This window comes from Capra hircus, chromosome 2 (genome assembly GCF_001704415.2).
Source record: "Capra hircus breed San Clemente chromosome 2, ASM170441v1, whole genome shotgun sequence".
NCBI lineage: Eukaryota > Metazoa > Chordata > Mammalia > Artiodactyla > Bovidae > Capra > Capra hircus.
Genome location: NC_030809.1, coordinates 91845315 through 91864597, shown reverse-complemented (window position 1 = coordinate 91864597; position 19283 = coordinate 91845315). Strand labels below are relative to the sequence as shown.

The window sequence follows — 19283 nt, the reverse complement described above, 5'->3', positions numbered from 1 at the left end:
AGCTGCATGACTTTATAAAAACATATCCATAAAATATTAACCTGTAAACTGTTGATCGGTAGACATATTTCAGTGCAGTTTGTTTTCCATGTGATGTTGCTCTGCACCTGTATTTTGGTGGCTTCCTAAAATGTGGTTTCAGCTTCTAGAGCTAAAAGTAAAGTTCTTTAGAACAAAATCACAATCAAAACAACATAGCTATGTCAATAGCTAAATATTAGAGTGAGTGTAAGAAGCAAATCCAGTGCACCATCTCAGTTTTTTCCACCAACTGTTTAGTTTTGGGTAAAATTCAAAACCCATCTCTCTTTGGAAAAGATCTTAAGTTAGACAGAACTATGAAAACTCAAAATATTCTGTTTTGCAATGTAGGCTAACATATCTGAAACAGGTACTATTTTTTAAATATAGGAACTAATTAATAAAAAATACCGTGACCTGTTATTTGTTATTTCTCCTTTTAGCGGAAGTGCAAAGTGAAATTGAAAGAATCTTTGAGTTGGCAAGATCTTTGCAACTGGTTGTTCTTGATGCAGACACCATCAATCACCCAGCACAACTTATAAAGACCTCCTTAGCACCAATTATTGTTCATGTAAAAGTCTCATCTCCAAAGGTAATTAGCTCATTTCTGTCTTAAGATTTAGAAGGTCAGTTTCTTTTGAAACACTCTTCGCTCTGTGCATTTTTGTTTGTGGCAAGGAAAATGTCTTTTTAAGACCCTTTTAATGAATACTGTTTTTGATTCACCTGTTCTGTACAGGTTCTTGAAGTTTTGAGATAGCAAATAAAGAATAATTTATTCCTTCAAGAAACTGACTGTCTGTGTGGTTCCCAAACCAGGCAGTTATGCAAGAATATAATAAAAAGCAAAAAAAAAAAAAAAAAAAAAATCAAAAAACAGGAAAGATGACAAAAAGTTAAGTCTGGCTTTTCAGAGATTTTAGGTGCTATCTTGGTAATTCTCTTAGGTAAAATTGATTCTTATATCACCTATATTATCTCCTCAGCTGAGAGAGAAAATAGTTCAAGAAGTACACATATATTTACCATAAATCTAAAGCCAAACATCACTGTATAACATCTCTGGTGGAAACTTTATAGATCTGTGCATTTATGCTTAGGTTGGGTTCTTCAGGGCTTCCCTGATAGCTCAGCTGGTAAAGAATCCACCTGCAATGCAGGAGACCCCAGTTTGGTTGTCGGGAAGATCTGCTGGAGAAGGGATAGGCTACCCACTCCAGTGTTCTTGGGCTTCCCCTGTGGCTCAGGTGGTAAAGAGTCTGCCTGCAATGCAGGAGACCTGGGTTTGATCCCTGAGTTGGGAAGATCCCCTGGAGAAGGGAAACGTTAGCCTGGAGAAGGCAAAGGCTAGCCACTCCAGTATTCTGGCCTGGAGAATCCTTCAAGGAAAATAATTATTCTGTGATGAAGCACAATGGAGTATCTGCCATGTATCTTTATGCCAATAGGGGAGATAAAAATAAAAGTGAGACAGCCTCAAATCGGTCCCTTTTTTCCCTTACAAACTTTTATATATCCATTTATTTATTTATTTTTAAATTGGTCCATTTTGACTTGGATTTTTTAAATTTTAAAAACTTGATGTTCTAAAAAGTGAATATGAATTGGATACCCTTGGGAGGTACTACCTTAACAATCAGTTTCTTTCCAGTGGCTCCAAGCGTTCATTTTCTTACTTAAATGCGTATTCGACTTTGAACCAGACCAGTAGTCTCCTCTCCCAGGGAAAGCATGTGCCCTTCCCAACCCTTCTGACCTCCTCAGCCTTCCATCTCTCCAGGCACTGGTTCTGTGCAGGGTGAGCCTGGAGTCCCAACCAAGCCAGGACCTTTGGGCAATCATTAGAATGGAGTGAAATGACTTTGACCACTTAGAGTTGCTGACCCAGAGCTGAAGGGGATTCAAGCACCCTTTACTGCAGCGAAGTAGAGTTCAACCTTATGGCCCCAATTGCCAGGGAGTCCACTAGTGCAGGAACTGGTCCCCTCGTGGATATATGTGCTATGGTATCATAGAGGCTCATAGATTAGTACTGTTTCCGAGGAAGCATCCTATTTCTGCTAAAAAATAATTAAGGGAAAGAGGAATAGATAGAAAAATGCAATTACAGCAGTGTCCCAAAAGATATAGGTATATCACTGGTTTATATGTAGCAATATACCAGTGCAAATGTTTTGCCTAGATTTCGAAGATGAAATTGTTCTGTTAATGTCAGATAAGACTGGATGCCTTAATAATTATCAATGACATAAAGAGAGTCAAATATATAAGTGACTCTGATATTGATCAGACATCAAGATAGTGAACCAAAATGCTACTCAACTGAATTTGGACATAAATGATCTGGTACAGATCAGTACCTCTACTTTTGCAGGGCTCATTTTGAAATCTCTGGATAAAATCTAGGAAGGGTACTTAGGAACCCACCAAGACCTCACATGTAGCAAGAATAGGATGGACATATCAAATCCACTATAACTGAAAGCCAATGTAATTGAATGATGTCATTACAGAGTTTCTATGTATACAAAACTTGTCATTTTGTGTTTCCTCCCTATTAAATACTCAGGGTTAAACAGACTCTGAAAAAGATGTCTTGATTTACTTGGTTTTCTTTCAATTCACTGATAGTATCTCAGATTCATGTTTTCTTCTATCAGGTTTTACAGCGGTTGATTAAATCTAGAGGAAAGTCTCAAAGTAAACACTTAAATGTTCAACTGGTAGCGGCTGATAAACTTGCACAGTGCCCCCCTGTAAGTACAATCATCTTTTTTGGTCTTAATCATTCTTGACTAGTTAGAAGAGGCTGGTGGGTTTTTATCATATTGGCATTGTCATTTTTATTCTAGAATGGTCATGATAATGGTATGTTGTCATAAACCTAAAGGATTTCTTGGAACAAACTGCTGCTGTCACTTTGGCTACCCAGGCATGCAAAGCTCAGTTATGTCTGCCACGTAATAAGAAATGAACTTAGTGTCTGGGGTCCAATGTCCTTACTGCCACCTTGATTGCCTTGCAGACACTCAGCAAACTACTTAATGCAGTCATGTGGATGCTTTTATGAAAAGAAAACAACAAATAAAACACACCGATTTGACTTTAACTTTTCTGCCAGAAAGTTCTGATAGGCATAAAAGATTATGACACCGCAAATTGATAATTTATTAGAACTAGAAGAGCCCTGTGGTTACTGCAGATGAAAAGGTCAAGGCTAAGTAAGGTGAAAAACTGTATTATAACAATTTTTCTTCTAATGCCACTGCCAGAGAACAGCTGCTGAGTTCAAAGCCGAGCAAATAGTGAGGAAGTGGGAGGTTGGGGGATGGTAACTGTGCCATGTGGGTCACCAGTGTCTACACCTGCTCAGCTGACTTACTATTTCTGTGCCTATGTTTCTCTAAAGGAAATAAGTGTTTGTCTACTGATTTAATTCACTAGGTTTTGTTATATACTTATGTAAGGATCGTTCGTGATCTGTGGAGTCATAAAATCTAATTCAGATGTTTAGAGAAGCAACAGTGTAGCTGTTAAAAATATAGACTCTGAAGCTGACTGCCTGGGTTCAAATCTACCCAAGTCTATCACATCCCTAGTTATCTCATCTTGAGCAGATATATGGTTGGATTGATATAAAGGCTCAGTGAATGAACGTATAGTAAAGCTCTTAGAACAGTACCTCGCACGTAATAAGCAGCATCTAAATGTTTCTGTTATAATTACTGGATGTACTTTGTACTGTGATGTGCCGACCTGTCAGACTCTGTGAGGATCTGTGCCTGTCAGTTTCACTGTTATGTCTCAAGTTCCTATCATAGTAGACCCACAATAAATATTGAATGAATGAAATGATGTAGAGGCAATAAGACTACAGGGTAAGAATCAGGATATACAGGCAGCACATTGGACGCTTACAATGGGCCAGACACTGTGCTAGATGCCTTACCTAGATTATCTCTAACCCTCACAGTTAGTAAATTAAGCAGTATCATCCCCATCATATAGTTGAGTCAACTGAAGACAGAGAGGTTAAGTGATTTCCCTAAGGTACACAGCAAAGTAAGGTTAGGTTTAGATCTTCCTGGCACCCAAGCCAGTTTCCTTCCCTCACAATCCAACCCACCTGTTCGCACACCCAAACATGGTTACCTGCCTGCAGATGATTTTGATAGGTCAAGAGTCTGGAATGCTATATAAAGAAGTCCAACTTCACATTGCTGACTACTGAAGTTCACTCACACATGGAATCCATGCTTAAAGTACTGAGCAGATATAGAAGTGTATTACTCAGTCCCTGTAATGCATCCCACGTGGAGGAAGCAAACCTTTAACTGAGCAGCTACCAAAAGACAGGAACTATGCGATTGTTTAAAAATTTTAGAACAGTTTTCTAGGGGTAGTTATAGCAGTTGGGTTTTCTGAGAAGGAGACACTTAAGTGAATCCAAAGTCCAGATTTATTAGGGAAAATGCCTATGAGAGTGAAAAACCTGGCTTAAAAGTCAACATTCAAAAAACTAAGATCATGGCATCTGGTCCCATCACTTCATGGCAAATAGAAGAGAAAAAAGTAGAAACAGTGGCAGATTTTATCTTCTTGGGCTATAAAGCCACTGCAGACAGTTCAGTTCAGTTTAGTTCAGTCGCTCAGTCTTGCCCGACTCTTTGCAACCCCACGAACCACAGCACATTAGGCCTCCCAGTCCATCACCAACTCCCGAAGTCCGCCCAAACCCATCTCCACTGAGTCGGTGATGCCATTCAACCATCGCATCCTCTGTCATCCCCTTCTCCTCCTGCCCTCAGTCTTTCCCAGCATCAGGGTCTTTTCAAATGAGTCAGCTCTCCCAGGTAGCCAAAGGATTGGAGTTTCAGCTTCAGCATCAGTCCTTCCAATGAATATTCAGGACTGATCTCCTTTAGAATGGACTTGTTGGATCTCTTTGCAGTGCAAGGGACTCTCAAGAGTCTTCTCCAACACCACAGTTCAAAAGCATCAGTTCTTCGGCACTCAGCTTTCTTTATAGTCCAACTCTCACATCCGTACATGACCGCTGGAAAAATCACAGTCTTGACTAGATGGACCTTTGTTGACAAAGTCATGTCTCTGCTTTTTAATATGCTATCTAGGTTGGTCATAACTTCCCTTCCAAGGAATAAGTGTCTTTTAATTTCATGGCTGCAGTCACCGTCTGCAGTGATTTTGGAGCCCCCCAAAATAAAGTCAGCCACTGTTTCCACTGTTTCCCCATCTATTTGCCATGAAGTGATGGGACCAGATGCCATGATCTTAGTTTTCTGAATGTTGAGCCTTAAGCCAGCTTTTTCCACTCTCCTCTTTCACTTTCATCAAGAGGCTCTTTAGTTCCTCTTCACTTTCTGCCATAAGGGTGGTGTCATCTGCATATCTGAGGTTATTGATATTTCTTCTGGCAATCTTGATTCCAGCTTGTGCTTCCTCTTTGGAACCAGTCTGTTGTTCCATGTCCAGTTCTAACTGTTGCTTCCTGACCTGCATACAGGTTTCTCAAGAGGCAGGTCAGGTGGTCCGGTATTCCCATCTCCTTCAAAATTTTCTACAGTTTATTGTGATCCACACAGTCAAAGGCTTTGGCATAGGCAATAAAGCAGAAATAGACAGTGATTGTAGCCAAAAAATTAAAAGATGCTTTTTGGAAGGAAAGCTATGATGAACCTAGACAGTGTATTAAAAAGCAGAGACATCACTTTCACTATGAACCACAAAGGTCCATATAGTCAAAGCTATGGTTTTTCCAGTAGTCAGGTACAGATGTGAGAGTTGGACCATAAAGAAGGCTGAGCGCCAAAGAACTGATGCTTTTGAATTGTGGTTCTGGAGAAGGCTCTTGAGAGTCCCTTGGGCTGCAAGGAGATCAAGCCAGTCAATCCTAAAGGAAGTCAGTCCTGAATATTCATTGGGTCTGATGCTGAAACGGAAACTCCAATACTTTGGCCACCTGATGTGAAGAGCCAACTCACTGGAAAAGACCCTGATGCTGGGAAAGATTGAGAGCTGGAGGAGAAGGGAGCGACAGAGGATGAGATAGGCTCACCAAATCAATGGACATGAGTTTGAACAAACTCAGAGAGATAGTGAAGGACAGGGAAGCCTGGTGTGCTGAAATCCATGCAGTTGCAAAGATTTGGACATGAATGAGCAACTGAACAACAACAACAAATGTCTATGAGAAAAAAAGGGGGGAGAACAGAAGCAGAGCTGGAAGGAGAGCCTCCAGTTCTGACTGCAGTTCTGACTCAGTGAAAGGAAAGGAGGAAGGAAAAAGTGGGGAGGAAGAACCTCAGACTGTGCTGGAGGCTTGAGAAAGTCACCCCCTAGGAGCTGGGGATTCCCAGAGTACTAGAGGATCCTCCGTAGAAGGCGATGGCACCCCACTCCAGTAGTCTTGCCTGGAAAATCCCATGGACAGAGGAGTCTGGTAGGCTGCAGTCCATGGTGTCGCTAAGAGTCAGATACGACTAAACGACTTCACTTTGCACTTTTCACTTTCATGCATTGTAGAAGGAAATGGCAACCCACTCCAGTGTTCTTGCCTGGAAAATCCCATGGATGGAGGAGCCTGGAAGGCTGCAGTCCATGGGGTCTCTGAGTCGGACATGACTAAACGACTTCACTTTGCACTTTTCACTTTCATGCATTGTAGAAGGAAATGGCAACCCACTCCAGTGTTCTTGCCTGGAGAATCCCAGGGACGACGGAGCCTGGTGGGCTGCCGTCTATGGGGTCACACAGAGTCGGACACGACTGAAGCGACTTAGCAGCAGAGGATCCTCATTCTGGGCAGAAATGTTCTGGCTCTAGTCCCCATACTCAGGCAGTGTCGAGGAGCAGCCCAGGGAAAGCACGGGCTTGAGTACCTGGTGGATCCTAACGGCACAGCAACGCAAGGCTATCTGCTGAGTGCTCTCATCACATCAGGTCCTCACTCCAGGGGAATGGGGGCATACACCTCTGTGACACCAGAGTAGATAACACTGTTCTTAGTTTCTCCAGGAGAAAGCTAAGTTCCCATTAAGAAGTTTATTGAGCTTTCGCTTTCGGCTCGGAGGAGGCGAAGGTGCAACTTTCTTCGGTCGTCCCGAATCCGGGTTCATCCGACACCAGCCGCCTCCACCATGCCGCCTAAGTTCGACCCCAACGAGATCAAAGTCGTGTACTTGAGGTGTACCGGTGGGGAAGTCGGTGCCACGTCTGCCCTGGCCCCCAAGATCGGCCCTCTGGGTCTGTCTCCAAAAAAGGTCGGTGGTGACATTGCCAAGGCAACTGGTGATTGGAAGGGTCTGCGGATTACAGTGAAACTGACCATTCAGAACAGACAAGCCCAGATTGAGGTGGTACCTTCTGCTTCTGCCCTGATCATCAAAGCCCTCAAGGAACCACCAAGGGACAGAAAGAAGCAGAAAAACATTAAGCACAGTGGAAACATCACTTTTGATGAGATCGTCAACATTGCCCGGTAGATGCGGCATCGGTCTCTAGCTAAAGAGCTTTCTGGAACCATTAAAGAGATCCTGGGGACCGCCCAGTCTGTGGGCTGCAATGTTGATGGCCGCCACCCTCATGACATCATAGATGATATCAACAGTGGCGCAGTGGAGTGCCCCGCTAGTTAAGAACTGCAAAGGAGAAAGAAAAATAAAGGATCATTTGACAACCAAAAAAAAAAGAAGTTTATTGAAAGTAACAATTAGTTGTGCTCCAATATAAATAAAAAAATAAGTGAGCCCCAAGACTCAACCCTGGGTATGTCTGACTCCAAAGCTCTGTCCACTGTACTGCTCCACTAGGACACAGCTGTGTCACGTGGGTGGATTTCTGGCCCCCAAGTTCACTGTGCGAGAAACAGCACTTGGGCAGGCAGCATGCTTAGCCACGCTTGCAGCTGCCTTTACCCTGACCAAGAGCAGAACAAGGACCCCCACATGGTAAGGGTGGGGTTGGCAAGAAAGTTGAGAGAATGAGGGGAGGAGCTCCAATTCAGAGAACCAGTTCACTGACCAAATCCACGTGGTCCTTAAGAATGGGTGCTGTGGGACTTACCGGTAGTCCAGTGGCTAAGCTTCTGAGCTTGCAATGCAGGTGGCTCAGGTTCAATCCCTTGTCAGGAAGCTAGATCCCACATGCCTTAACTAAGAGTTTGTATGCCTCAGCCAAGATCCTGCATTTCACAACCAAGACCCAGTGTAGACAAATAAATATCTTAAAAAAGAAAAAGAATGGATGTTGTGTTGCATCAGACCTTATTGGGAACAGGGGTCTTTGGCAAGGCAGGGAGACACAAAGCCCCTCCTCTCTGGGGCATTGGCAAGAGAGCTCCCTTTTCTATCAGTATCTTCCCCCACCCCTTATTGCTATTAAAGGAACTTCCTCTTTGCTTTTGTTGTATCTAAAACATCCCCACCTTCTTTTGTTTCCAGAGGCATTTAGCACAAAATGTTTCCAACCGGTTTAGGCTTTAAGGACACAAAATCCAGAAGGGGAAATGGAGAGCAGGCAATTTCCTGTAACAAACACCCCTTTCCTCAGCAGACAAGGAAGCACAGACCCTGCCACCTGCTTGAATGGTGGAAAATGAAGAGGGAAAAGTACAAAAGGAAAGATGCCAAGTAAATATCTCAGCTCTCATTGACCTTGTCTGAGTTCACGCTGTGAGAGCGGCACTGCTTCTAGGAGGTCCCAGACATGTGGCTAAGATCTGTAGACTTTGAGGAGCAGACCTGGGTAGATTTGAGAGCAGCTGGGCCTGTCTGATCGCATTTGACACAGAGATCAGACTTACCCTAAAGGAGGAAGGCGTTCCACAATGGCTGCCTAAGTAGAGAGCGTGTCTCTAATTGCATTCAGTTGGAGGTAGGGGTGGGAGTGGAGTGGGACCTGGGACCTGATGTCAGGTGTTGTGGAAGAAGTCTCCTCTGGTGAAGACCAAAGGCTGTGGCCTCTGACATCCGTTCCCTACTTTGACACTCTGATTCTACCCAGAGTTTGGATGTGATCAGCGTAGACATATTATGGAGATCATGAGGGTTGTAGAGCCCAGGGAAGAGAAGAGTATAAAATGAAACAGAAGATATGTCAAGTCAAGTAACATGCCTATTGTTTCAAAACATTGTTAAGACATTTCACAGAACAACATGTGTGCACCTCTGAGTACATGGTATCCATGCCTCTATAAGGTTAAATCAGACAAACTCGAAGATTTATTCATCTTAATTCTGTGTAGCTCACTGTCAACTTAAAAAATATTCACAACCTAAAAGTTGAGGGTTATGTTTTATTTGGCGGGAATTTTTAGGACTGTAAGCCCAAGAGACAGCATCTCAAGTAACCCTGAGAGAACTGCTCTGAGGAGGTGAGAGAGGAGACAGGTTAAATAGAAGTTTTGCAACAAAGGGTAGGTAGTCTTAATGTCAAAAGATTATTGTTAATGAAAAAAAAAAAAGACATCTCAAGTTAAGGAATTTAGCGCTTTTATATGAATGGGAAGGTGCAAGAGTCTGGGCTCACTGAAGTCATTCCTTTCATGTGCATCTCAGCTATCTGGGGCCAGTGCGCTGTGTTTTTCTTACATCTTGAGCTCCCCTGGGGCTCTTTTTAGGGAGGGACTGCAGTCTGTGACTGGTATTCTTTTCCTTCCTAAAGTGTCTTTAACACTCGCCAGCTCACATTCAGTTCAGTTCAGTTCTTTCGCTTAGTCGTGTCTGACTGTTTGTGACCCTATGAATCACAACACGCCAGGCCTCCCTGTCCATCACCACCTCCCGGAGTTCACTCAAACTCAACGTCCATCGAGTCGGTGATGCCATCCAGCCATCTCATCCTCTGTCTTCCCCTTCTCCTCCTGCCCCCAATCCCTCCCAGCATCAGGGTCTTTTCCAATGAGTCAACTCTTTGCATGAGGTGGCCAAAGTACTGGAGTTTCAGCTTTAGCGTCAGTCCTTCCAATGAACACCCAGGACTGATCTCCTTTAGGATGGACTGCTTGGATCTCCTTGCAGTCCAAGGGATTCTCAAGAGTCTTCTCCAACACCACAGTTCAAAAGCATCAATTCTTCGGTGTTCAGCTTTCTTCACAGTCCAACTCTCACATCCATGCATGACCACTGGAAAAACCATAGCCTTGACTAGACAGACCTTTGTTGGCAAAGTAATGTCTCTGCTTTTTAATATGCTATCTAGGATAGTCATAACTTTCCTTCCAAGGAGTAAGCATCTTTTAATTTCATGGCTGCAGTCACCATCTGCAGTGATTTTGGAGCTCCCAAAAATAAAGTCTGACACTGTTTCCCCATCTATTTGCCATGAAGTGATGGGACCAGATGCCATGATCTTAGTTTTCTGAATGTTGAGCTTTAAGCCAACTTTTTCCACTCTCCTCTTTCACTTTCATCAAGAGGCTCTTTAGTTCCTCTTCACTTTTTGCCGTCAGCGTGGTGTCATCTGCAAGTGTACACACTGCTATATTCAAAATGGGTAAACAACAAGGACCTATTGTATAGCACATGGAACTCTACTCAATGTTATGTGCCAGCCTGGATGGAAGGGGTTTTGAGGAAGAATAGATACATGTATATGTATGACTAAGTCCCTTTGCTGTTTACCTGAAACTATCATAACAAGAGTCTTGGAGAAGACTCTTGAGAGTCCCTTGGACTCAAGGAAATCAAACCAGTAAATCCTAAAGGAAATCAATCCTGAATATTCATCGGAAGGACTGATGCTGAAGCTCCAATACTTTGGCCACCTGATGGGAAGAGCCAACTCATTGGAAAAGACCTTGATGCTGGGAAAGACTGAAGGCAGGAGGAAAAAGGGATGACAGAGGATGAGATGGTTGGAAGGCATCACCAACTCAATGGACATGAGTTTGAGCAAGCTTTGAGAGATGGTGAAGGACAGGGAAGCCTGGCATGCTGCAGTCCATGGGTCGCAAAGGGTTGGACACAACTGAGCAACTGAACAACAACAATAACAATCACAATATTATTAATCGGCTATACCCCAATACAGAATAAAAAGTTTAAAGTTTGAAAAAAAGAAAGAACAGTTTAGATCAGGGTTGCTCCACATTCTGTGTTGGATAACTTTTGTTACAGGGACCTGTCCTGTGCATTGTAGGATGTTCAGCATCATCCCTGGCCAGTAACAACTACTGAGTTGTGGCAACTGAAAATATCTTCATATGTAGGGAAAGCCATCACTTCCTGTTGAGTAACACTGGTTTAGAGGAATATATACACAAGTTTTGGTTAATGATGTTATAAGAAGTCTCAGTATGTGATTCCTTGAGATGCATTTCAGGTGAACTAAACTTGTTCCTTTTGCATTTGATCTTTTTATAGAATGTGTTTGTTAACATTTATCTCTAATAATTACTAGAGAAAAACAACTTGTCTTATTAATATTGATATATTTTAGCTGCTGAGAGGGTTGGTAGTTGAGTAGTTGTGTGTGAGTACAACATATTACATCTGAAATAACTGGAACCAAGAGAAGATAGTGGACTTCAATGCAGATAATACTGTGAGCGGCCTTACGATGTGTCCTTATGTCAGGAATCTCCAACATCCTGATGCACTGGGAAGGCAGCTTTGCCCTGTTGTTATTTCAGCAGGATAAACACTTTCTTGTTTTATATAACTGGTTTGATAACCTGGAATTCTAAATAAGTAGTCTGGATAAGCAACGTTACTTTGTATTTAATATTCTGTATACAGTCTGTATTCACATTGTTAAACATGTTCATTTGGTATTGTTTGAATAGCATTTGTAATACTAAGAAGGAACTGTATACTCATTTTGGAATTTTTGAGAAAATCTTCAGATTATAAAAACTGGTAGTAATCTCAAAATGTATCTGCATTTTCCCTACTTCACTTCAAGACCGTAATTATCATTGTCATCCAAAGATGGGTGATCACTGTGTCATTTTAGTTCCTCTAGGAGAATTTGCAGCTTCCTTAATTGGCCACTGCATCTCCAATCTGAAAAGTCAGCAAATTGCACTAGCGGAGTCTCGCATTGCTAAGAAATTACAAGCAGCAGTCTTTAGAAAGGGAAGTCTAAAAAAGTACTGAAAAGATTAACTCTCTGTACTTAGAAAAATGAACTCAGGGACTGTTGAAGAAAAAAGGGACTTTGAAAAGCACCTGGTGTAGTATTTCCTGGCGTGTGTTCTTCCCAGTATGGGTTCTATGCAGAGTCAATAGGTAGAAAGCACTTTGGTACCAAAAATGTTTGAGACAACATTTGTGTAAACATAGACTGTTCTCTTTACTGCAAAAGCTTTAATATGCTAATAGGTAGTTTATAGCTCCATTAGGATAGTGTACCTTTCTTCTCCTGAATTTCGACTATAGAGCCATTTCCCGCAGAGCATCCTGTGGGTATAGTGTTTCATGGAACAATTCTAGGGGAAGACTGATCATTTAGCAAATGAGAGAACTGAGACCAAGAGAGATGAACTGACTTTCCAGAGGTCGTATATCTTTGCCAAGTCAGCATAAGATCTCCGTCTTCTCATCTGACAAGACTTTAGAGACTGAATGGCAACAGATAGGTTACTATATATGATATAATATACAGCATATAAATATATCATTATATCATTAGATAATGATTATATAGTGATATATATATATTCCTGCAGAGAGAATCATGGGTTTCATGAGTGAGGCTTCTTCTAAGAATGGGATCAGTAAACATTTCTAGTAAAGTGCCAGGGAGTAAATACTTTAGGCTTGTGGACCATGTGGTCTTTACAAAACTACTCAACTCTGCCTTGGGGGCAGGAAAGTAGCCACACATTGTGAGTGTTCCAATCAAACTTTGTTTATAGAAGTACGAGGCAGGCCCAAGGTAGCCAGCCCATCAAAGTTGCCACCCTTGTTCTAGAACAAGGTTCTGGTTGTCTATTTCTGTGCAGTGAACTTCCCCAAAATTTAGTGACTTCAAATGACGACCACTTGGTGGTACAGAGCTGGTGACCGACCTCGTCCCTTTCCATCAAGAATATGAGCATCTTACGTGGCAGCTCCCAGGGCTCCAAGAGCAAGTATTCCAACCCCTGAAACTTAGATATTGGGTTTACTGGCCCAGCATCACTTCCACGGTGTTCTGCTAGTCAAAGGAATCTAGAGGCTGCTCAGATTCAAGGAGACAGGACATAAACCCTACATCTCCATGCAGAGAGTGTTAAAGACCTTGTGGCCATTTTCGATCTGCCACAAACAGAAAGATGAGCTGGAAGGATGGGCTACTGAATACTTCTACTCTGGAAGGAGGACTTTCCTTCATTGCTTCCTCTAGATTCACAGAAAAAAAGGTGGGATGCAGACAGAAGAGGGTCTTGAGAGATGAGGACCCACAAGCCTGTTTCATATGTGTGTTTTTATACAACCAGCCTGAATTTCCATTTGGGTTATACACCTATATACTATAGTGCTGGATTTCATTTTGCTTGCACCAGATACCCTTTTCCTTTTCAGAGAAGTTGAAATAGTACATTTAAGAAGTGCAAAGTTCAATTTGCCCCAGTACTATGGTATTCAGTTACATAATGCATAGTGAGAAAAGCAGATAGGCAGACAATTGAATATATAAATGAAATGTAATCTTTTAGTCCTATTTAGCTACAAGCTGGCTAGTGTTACCAAAAGCTGACCCTGGCTCTTTGAGCTCTGTAATTTTTCTGTACGTGTAAAATGATAATCATCACTCTTTCTGCAAGAGGGAAGCACGTCTCCTCCACAGAGACTTGCAAACCTCCAACATTACAGTAGCCATGGTTGTTCTCATCTGTCATCCTTTATTTTCCATTGCTGAGTGGACTCAGATTTACTCTATTAAACACAGGAACTCTGAAGTGAATGTTAGTACCCAGGATCCTATAACAGTAGTATTGCTATCACACCGCCCTATTCCAGTAATTTTATTTAAATTACTTAGAATCATGTGGATTCTCCTCCCTGAAGTGCCAGCCGTGAAGGTGCATTCACTAGTACAGAGTCTCTGGATTCTGTACAAGTATAGAAAGTAATTCACAACATGATGTTTGAAAAAGTGACTAATCAATTTCAGATGTTACCAAAAGCTGACCCTGAAGAGGTGGCAAGAATACAGAAGAACTGTACAAAAAAGATCTTCATGACCCAGATAATCACAACGGTGTGATCACTCACCTAGAGCCAGACATCCTGGAATGTGAAGTCAAGTGGGCCTTAGGAAGCATCACTTGACCTTGTTTCCTTCATGAAACAAGGCCACACAGGATCTAGTTTCTCTCAGTCCCGAGGAGACTACTCTTGTTGCAGGAATTTCAGTCACCCAACTTAGACATGCCATCTTAGGGACAGTTCACTCCCTTCAGTTCAGTTCAGTTCAGTTCAGTTGCTTAGTCGTGTCCAACTCTTTGCCACTACATGAACTGCAGCATGCCCAGGCCTCCCTGTCCATCACCAACTCCCCGAGTTCACCCAAAACCATGTCCATCGAGTCGGTGATGCCATCCAGCCATCTCATCCTCTGTCATCCCCTCTTCTTCCTGCCCCCAATCCCTCCCAACATCAGAGTCTTTTCCAATGAGTCAACTCTTCGCATGAGGTGGCCAAAGTACTGGAGTTTCAGCTTCAGCATCAGTCCTTCCAATGAACACCCAGGACTGATCTCCTTTAGAATGGACTGGTTGGATCTCCTTGCAGTCCAAGGGACTCTTAAGAGTCTTCTCCAACACCACAGTTCAAAAGCATCAATTCTTCGGCACTCAGCTTTCTTTATAGTCCAATTCTCACATCCATACCTGATCACTGGAAAAATCATAGCCTTAACTAGACAGACCTTTGTTGGCAAAGTAATGTCCCTGCTTTTTAATATGCTGTCTAGGTTGGTCATAACTTTCCTTCCAAGGAGTAAGTGTCTTAATTTCATGGCTGTAGTCACCATCTGCAGTGATTTTGGAGCCCCCAAAAAATAAAGTCTGACACTGTTTCCATGTTTCCAAGTCTATTTGCCTTGAAGTGATGGGACCAGATGCCATGATCTTCGTTTTCTGAATGTTGAGCTTTAAGCCAACTTTTTCACTCTCCTCTTTCACTTTCATCAGGAGGCTTTTTAGTTCCTCTTCACTTTCTGCCATAAGGGTGTTGTCATCTGCATATCTGAGATTATTGATATTTCTCCCGGCAATCTTGATTCCAGCTTGTGCTTCTTCCAGCCCAGCGTTTCTCATGATGTACTCTGCATATAAGTTAAATAAGCAGGGTGACAATATACAGCCTTGACGTACTCCTTTTCCTATTTGGAACCAGTCTGTTTGTTGTTCCATGTCCAGTTCTTAACTGTTGCTTCCTCACGTGCATAAAGGTTTCTCAAGAGGCAGGTCAGGTGGTCTGGTACTCCCATCTCTTTCTGAATTTTCCACAGTTTATTGTGATCCACACAGTCAAAGGCTTTGGCATAGTCAATAAAGCAGAAATAGATGTTTTTCTGGAACTCTCTTCTTTTTTCAATGATCCAGCAGATGTTGGCAGTTTGATCTCTGGTTCCTCTGCCTTTGGTAAAACCATCTTGAACATCTGGAATTTCACGGTTCATGTATTGCTGAAGTCTGGCTTGGAAAATTTTAAGCCTTACTTTACTAGTGTGTGAGATGAGTGTGATTGTGCGGTAGTTTGAGTATTCTTTGGCATTGCCTTTCTTTGGGATTGGAATGAAAACTGACCTTTTCCAGTCCTGTGGCCACTGCTGAGTTTTCCAAATTTGCTGGCAATTTGAGTGCAGCACTTTCACAGTGTCATCTTTCAGGATTTGAAATAGCTCAACTGGAATTTCATCACCTCCACTAGCTTCATTTGTAGTGATGCTTCCTAAGGCCCACTTGACTTCACATTCCAGGATGTCTGGCTCTAGGTGAGTGATCACACCATCGTGATTATCTGGGTCGTGAAGATCTTTTTTGTACAGTTCTTCTGTGTATTCTTGTCACCTCTTCTTAATATCATCTGCCTCTGTTAGGTCCCTACCATTTCTGTCCTTTATTGAGCCCATCTTTGCATGAAATGTTCCCTTGGTATCTCTAATTTTCTTGAAGAGATCTCTAGTCTTTCCGATTCTATTGTTTTCCTCTATTTCTTTGCGTTGGTCACTGAGGAAGGCTTCCTTATCTCTCCTTGCTGTTCTTTGGGACTCTGCATTCAAATGGGTATATCTTTCCTTTTCTCCTTTGCTTTTCGCTTCCCTTCTTTTCACAACTATTTGTAAGGCCTCCCCAGACAGTCATTTTGCTTTTTTTTTTTTGCATTTCTTTTTCTTGGGGATGGTCTTGATTCCTGTCTCCTTACAATGTCATGAACCTCCATCCATAGTTCATCAGGCATTCTGTCTATCAGATCTGGTCCCTTAAATCTATTTCTCACTTCCACTGTATAATCATAAGGGATTTGATTTAGGTCATACCTGAATGGTATAGTGGTTTTCCCTACTTTCTTCAACTTAAGTCTGAATTTGGCAATAAGGAGTTCATGATTTGAGCCACAGTCCGCTCCCAGTCTTGTTTTTGCTGACTTCTCCATCTTTGGCTGCAAAGAATATAACCAATCTGATTTCAGTGTTGACCTGGTGATGTCCATGTGTAGAGTCTTCTCTTGTGTTGTTGGAAGAGGGTGTTTGCTATGACCAGTGCGTTCTTTTGGCAAAACTCTATTAGCCTTTGCCCTGCGTCATTTTGTACTCCAAGGCCAAATTTGCCTGTTACTCCAGATATCTCTTGACTTCCTACTTTTGTATTCCAGTCCCCTGTAATGAAAAGGATATCTTTTTTGGGTGTTTGTTAGTTCTAGAAGGTCTTGTAGGTCTTCATAGAACCGTTCAACTAGCTTCTTCAGCATTACTGGTCAGGGCATAGACTTGGATTACTGTGATATTGAACAGTTTCCCTTCAGTACTATGATTTAAAGTATTGGGTTAATATGGACTCAACAAAAACAGCAGGTGCCTCTTCTGCAGACAGTAGCACTGATAAATGTTGTTAAAACCTTTGAAGATTAAGAATGGACAGGGTGGGGGGTAGGGGTTGGGAGGGAGTCTCAAGAGGGAATGGCTGTATATTGTATACCTATGGCTGATTCATATTGATATATTTCAGACACCAGCACAATATTGTAAAGCAATCATCCTCCAATAAAAATAAATACACTTGAAAAAGAAAAAAATGGACAGGATGGAGTTCCTTGGCAGTCCAGTTGTTAGGAGTTAGAGTTTTTCACAATTGTGGCCTTGAATCGAATCCCTTGTCAGGGAACTAGGATCCTGTATCAATAACCTATGATACGCAGATGACACCGCCCTTATGGCAGAAAGCGAAGAACTAAAGAGCCTCTTGATGAAAGTGAAAGAGGAGAGTGAAAAAGTTGGCTTAAAAGGCAGCATTCGAAACTCTCACATCATGGCATCTCGTCCCATCACTTCAAGGCAAATAGATGGGGAAACAATGGAAACAGTGAGAGACTTTATTTTCTTGGGCTCCAGAATCACTGCAGACAGTGACTGCAGCCATGAAATTAAAAGACACTTTCTCCTTAAAAGAAAAGTTATGACCAACCTACACAGCATATTAAAAAGCAGAGACATTACTTTGCTGACAAAGGTCCATCTAGTCAAAGCTACGGTTTTTCCAGTAGTCATGTATGGATATGAGACTTAGAGTATAAAGAAAGCTGAGTGCCAAAGAATTGATGCTTTTGAACTGTGGTGTTGGAGAAGACTCTTGAGAATCCCTTGGACTGCAAGGAGATCAAACCAGTCAATCCTAGAGGAGATCAGTCCTAAATATTCACTGGAAGGACTGATGCTGAAGCTGAAACTCCAATACTTTGGCCACCTGATACAAAGAAGTGATTCATTTGAGAAGATCCTGATGTTGAGGAGGATTGAAGGTGGGAGGAGAAGGGGACGACAGAGGATGAGATGGTTGGATGGCATCACCGACTCAATGGACATGAGTTTGAGCAAGCTCCCAGAGTTAGTGATGGACAGGGAGGCCTGAAGTCCATGGGCTCACAAAGAGTCGGACACAACTGAGTGGCTGAACTGAACTGAACTGAAGCTGGGCAGCACAGCCAATACATAAATAAATAAAAAGCAGAACCATCTATTTTTTTGAAAAAAAGAATGAACAGTATGCATGGGTGTGGTGAGGAAAATGTGTTTGGGTTCAGAATGAAAGTCATAGATCATTAAAACAGAGGAACTAAAAGGTATCAGAGTCACCATATTCTTCACCTTCCTGCTTTCCACAGATCAGTGGTAGGAATTATGATTGTGTTTCCCTTTTGGCTCATTAAAGTGGAAACTGTGCCTGAAACTAACTGCTAGAGCCACATGATATTGGTAGGCTTTCCTTTATCCCCCAAAGTACTCCTAAATCTTTCAAAATCCCTTTAACTTAGAGTTTCCTATCACTAGTTGACCAGTGAGTTGAGTACTCAGGAATTCAAAGCTTTAATAATATAAAGAATGCAGTTCTGACATGAAAGAAACATTGGCTGGTTATTTTATAATTAGCATTGCCTATTTGCCATTCAGCCATTTCATTTCACTGAATAGTGCTTGCCAGTCATTTTTTTACGTGGTGGCAAATTAAAGATCTCTATGTTCCAATAATAAAGAGGCAAAACTATGCTCACCCCTATTATTTCTTTTTTCCACTTAGAACTAGGAAAGATGCCCCATGTGAGGTTCTATCTCTGCACAACGAATCAATGAAAGCAATGTTTATACCATGGGAGAGTTTATATATATTTAATCCCCTGGCTACTTAGTGCTGTACCAGTTTAACAAAAAAGTTAGGATTCAACTGAAGCATTCATTTCTAAGTTTTATAAACTTTTAGTTTTAAAACATTTAACAACAACTCCTAGATAAAACATGTTAGAAATTATTTTTGTTTTAACGAGATTCTCCCTCTTTGCTAGAAAGTATTCATTTCACAGTCATAAAGACTTGCCCATTCCCTCTCTATATCCTCCCACCCAGGAGAATGTATTATAAAGGAAAGAAATGGAACCTGTTGAAATCGTCAGTGTAGTAACTGAAAAGTACTCCATGTTTTCTGAAGACCAGCATGACCTACCTTCCGATTCTCCCCAGTTTTGCAGATTTGCACACTCAAAGTACGTCTGAGAAGTACTCAGTCCCAGGCAAACCAGGATGGCTTGCTCTAACTC

At 42.0% G+C, this 19283-nt stretch overlaps 1 protein-coding gene and 1 pseudogene across 4 annotated transcripts in view; both read left to right on the top strand.

Annotated features, from left to right (window-relative positions):
* The window catches only part of CACNB4 (calcium voltage-gated channel auxiliary subunit beta 4), a 151428-nt gene that overhangs the window by 118097 nt on the left and 14048 nt on the right, over positions 1–19283 (top strand). For all 3 annotated transcript variants that reach the window (XM_005676129.3, XM_013969693.2, XM_018063053.1), the window contains 2 exons: positions 465–616; positions 2685–2780. In XM_005676129.3, coding sequence (XP_005676186.1) covers positions 465–616; positions 2685–2780 — 248 coding nt within the window. The remainder of the gene's footprint in view (positions 1–464; positions 617–2684; positions 2781–19283) is intronic.
* On the top strand, positions 7101–7735 carry LOC108638047 (annotated as a pseudogene). Its single transcript, XR_001919568.1, has one exon. The product of XR_001919568.1 is annotated as a 60S ribosomal protein L12 pseudogene (transcript).